This window comes from Limulus polyphemus, unplaced genomic scaffold, assembly GCF_000517525.1.
Source record: "Limulus polyphemus unplaced genomic scaffold, Limulus_polyphemus-2.1.2 Scaffold435, whole genome shotgun sequence".
NCBI lineage: Eukaryota > Metazoa > Arthropoda > Merostomata > Xiphosura > Limulidae > Limulus > Limulus polyphemus.
In genome coordinates, this window is record NW_013666045.1 from 299,480 (window position 1) to 301,812 (window position 2,333).

Sequence of the window (2,333 nt, forward strand, 5' to 3'; positions counted from 1 at the left end):
GGAGTGGCGTTGTCCTGGTCTTTTGTATGCCAAACAACATGCAGCATTCATGGAACACAGCTGATTCAAAGATACGGCCTTGATCCGAATGCAGTTCGTATGGCATACCAAATCTGAAGAAGAAATCACTAATAGCCAAAACTACAGTTGTAGCTTCCTGATTTGGTATTGCATATGCCTCAAGCCACTTGGTGAAATAATTCTTGGCGGTCTTATATACAAGAACACACACATCTAGTAAACACTCGAGCATTCGAGAACCTTCGAGAATATCATGACGTGTTACTAGCGTCACGTGTCGTAACAGTATAATTAACTGAATGACAAATCATTTGCATAACAAGAAACGAAAGAAGTGAATGATGTTATTTTATAAGAGTAGTTTTGTCTTTTTATGGCTATAATATTATTAACTTTAATCATCTGTTAATTTCTTCCTGCTGTAGTGCAGTGTAGAAAAGTTTTAGTTGAGTTGCTTACACTTTTATGCTGTCTTTACAGTAATAAAAACAACAATCAGTATAGTTAATTATATTCCACTTGTTGCAAGCTATGACTACTTTTACTCTTATACAAAAATGGAAAATTAAGAAAAATTATTTGGGTTCTGCTAATAAATTAACAAGTTCTTTACACTTTGTAAAGATTGTGGAAAAATTTGTATAAATACACTTCTTCAGTTTATTTGACAAGTTTGCAAGTTTTCTGGTTGGAGCAGTCTTTTTTCCCACGTTTATTTCAATATCTCAGTAAAATAACTTCAAGGAAATATATAAATCACAAAATGAGTGCAGACCGAGGGCAATACTTTTGCTGCTAGGAAATTTATGTTTTTGGTTTTTTGATTATTTAACCTTACGGTTTCCTGTTATATAAATATCGTTGATAGAAAGAACAGCTAGACCTTCTTAACTGTAGTTTCCATCTGGGAAAGTACTACCATAAAAAATTGATACTCGAATTTCCAAGAACTTTCTCAAGCTCTAGGCTTAATTCTAGAACTCAAAGTTTATGCTGTATTTGTATAGTAAATCCTTTTTATTACTATTTGTTAGTTAATTATATATATATACATACATACATATAAGAATTAGAACTCTAGTCACCTCACATTTTCTGTGTAGGGCATGATAATGTCCTGATACCAGTTGTCCAGTAGTTGGAGCTGTTCATCTCTGTAATTCTCTAGACGGTCAATATTAAACTGAAATAAAATAACAAGATAAACAGTTACATTAAAATCTGAAAATTAATTAGTTTCATATCTTTTGTTAACATATAATTTCTAACTTCTTTTTCAAATATGCCTTTTATTATAGAATTAATTGTGAATGATTGATTTGAATAAGGACTAACTGTAGTAAATTAGTGCTTTCACATAAGTATCTAAACTCTGTTTTGCCCAATCAGTCAGCGATATAAATTTTAAAGACAGGCTAAGTATTTACACATTATCAACTTCTTCAATCAAATTTGAAATGAAAGAGACAGGTAAAAGCAGGACACAGGAGAAAGAACAAGAAATAAATTGGTATGAATTTAATCTAAAGCAATTATTACAAATTTAAAGATCAACAAATTCAGGTTTATTTTCTTTTCTTTAATGCTTTACTCTCTTACGTGACATATTATTTTTTTTTCTTTTGAGATTCCAAAGTTTAACTTCAAAAATGAAGGGATAAAGTAGTAATTGTATAATTATTCCAAGAGTTCCCAACATACATGTCACGTTCATTATCACATCATTTGTTAATTTTCTTTGAATCATGGATGGTTATTTCATAATGCCCATGTATTGTAAAAGCAGATATCTCATTAGTTAACCGAGATTAAGCTTAGAAACTTTCCACATATACATTTGATTGTATAGATACTCAATTAAAACTACCATTTTAATAAAAAAATTATGTTAAAAACTACTGTTTTAATAAATAATTATTTAATTATTATTTATAATTTTACGTAAAGAAAAATAAAAACGTTTGTTTTAATAAAATTGAATATATAATTAGGTCATTTCATTCTTATTTAATCCTTTATATGAATTGATCCCTGAAACACCTTCCTAACAGAGTACTCTAACCCAGGCTACATGTGATATTGTTTTAGTATATATTTTATGACTTTAGATTTCGAAATATATGGATTCCAGTTGTCCGAGATAACCAAAATTATTGCTAGACAACTAAAATATACAACTGTGTTGTCTGTAGGACAACTACAACATGGCCATATCATAAGGTAGTCTAAGCATCTAGCCAATACTGCTACATTCCTAATAGTATTGTTGCGTCAGCGAGGTCACGTGACTAGTGTCACGCCACTCGTTCTCT

General features: G+C 30.3%; 1 protein-coding gene across 1 annotated transcript in view; it reads right to left on the reverse strand.

Annotated features, from left to right (window-relative positions):
* Nucleotides 1-2,333, reverse strand: part of LOC106458251 (putative methyltransferase DDB_G0268948) — a 14,102-nt gene that overhangs the window by 4,670 nt on the left and 7,099 nt on the right. Inside the window, exon 4 of the mRNA XM_022384402.1 lies at nt 1,107-1,204. Coding sequence (XP_022240110.1) covers nt 1,107-1,204 — 98 coding nt within the window. The remainder of the gene's footprint in view (nt 1-1,106; nt 1,205-2,333) is intronic.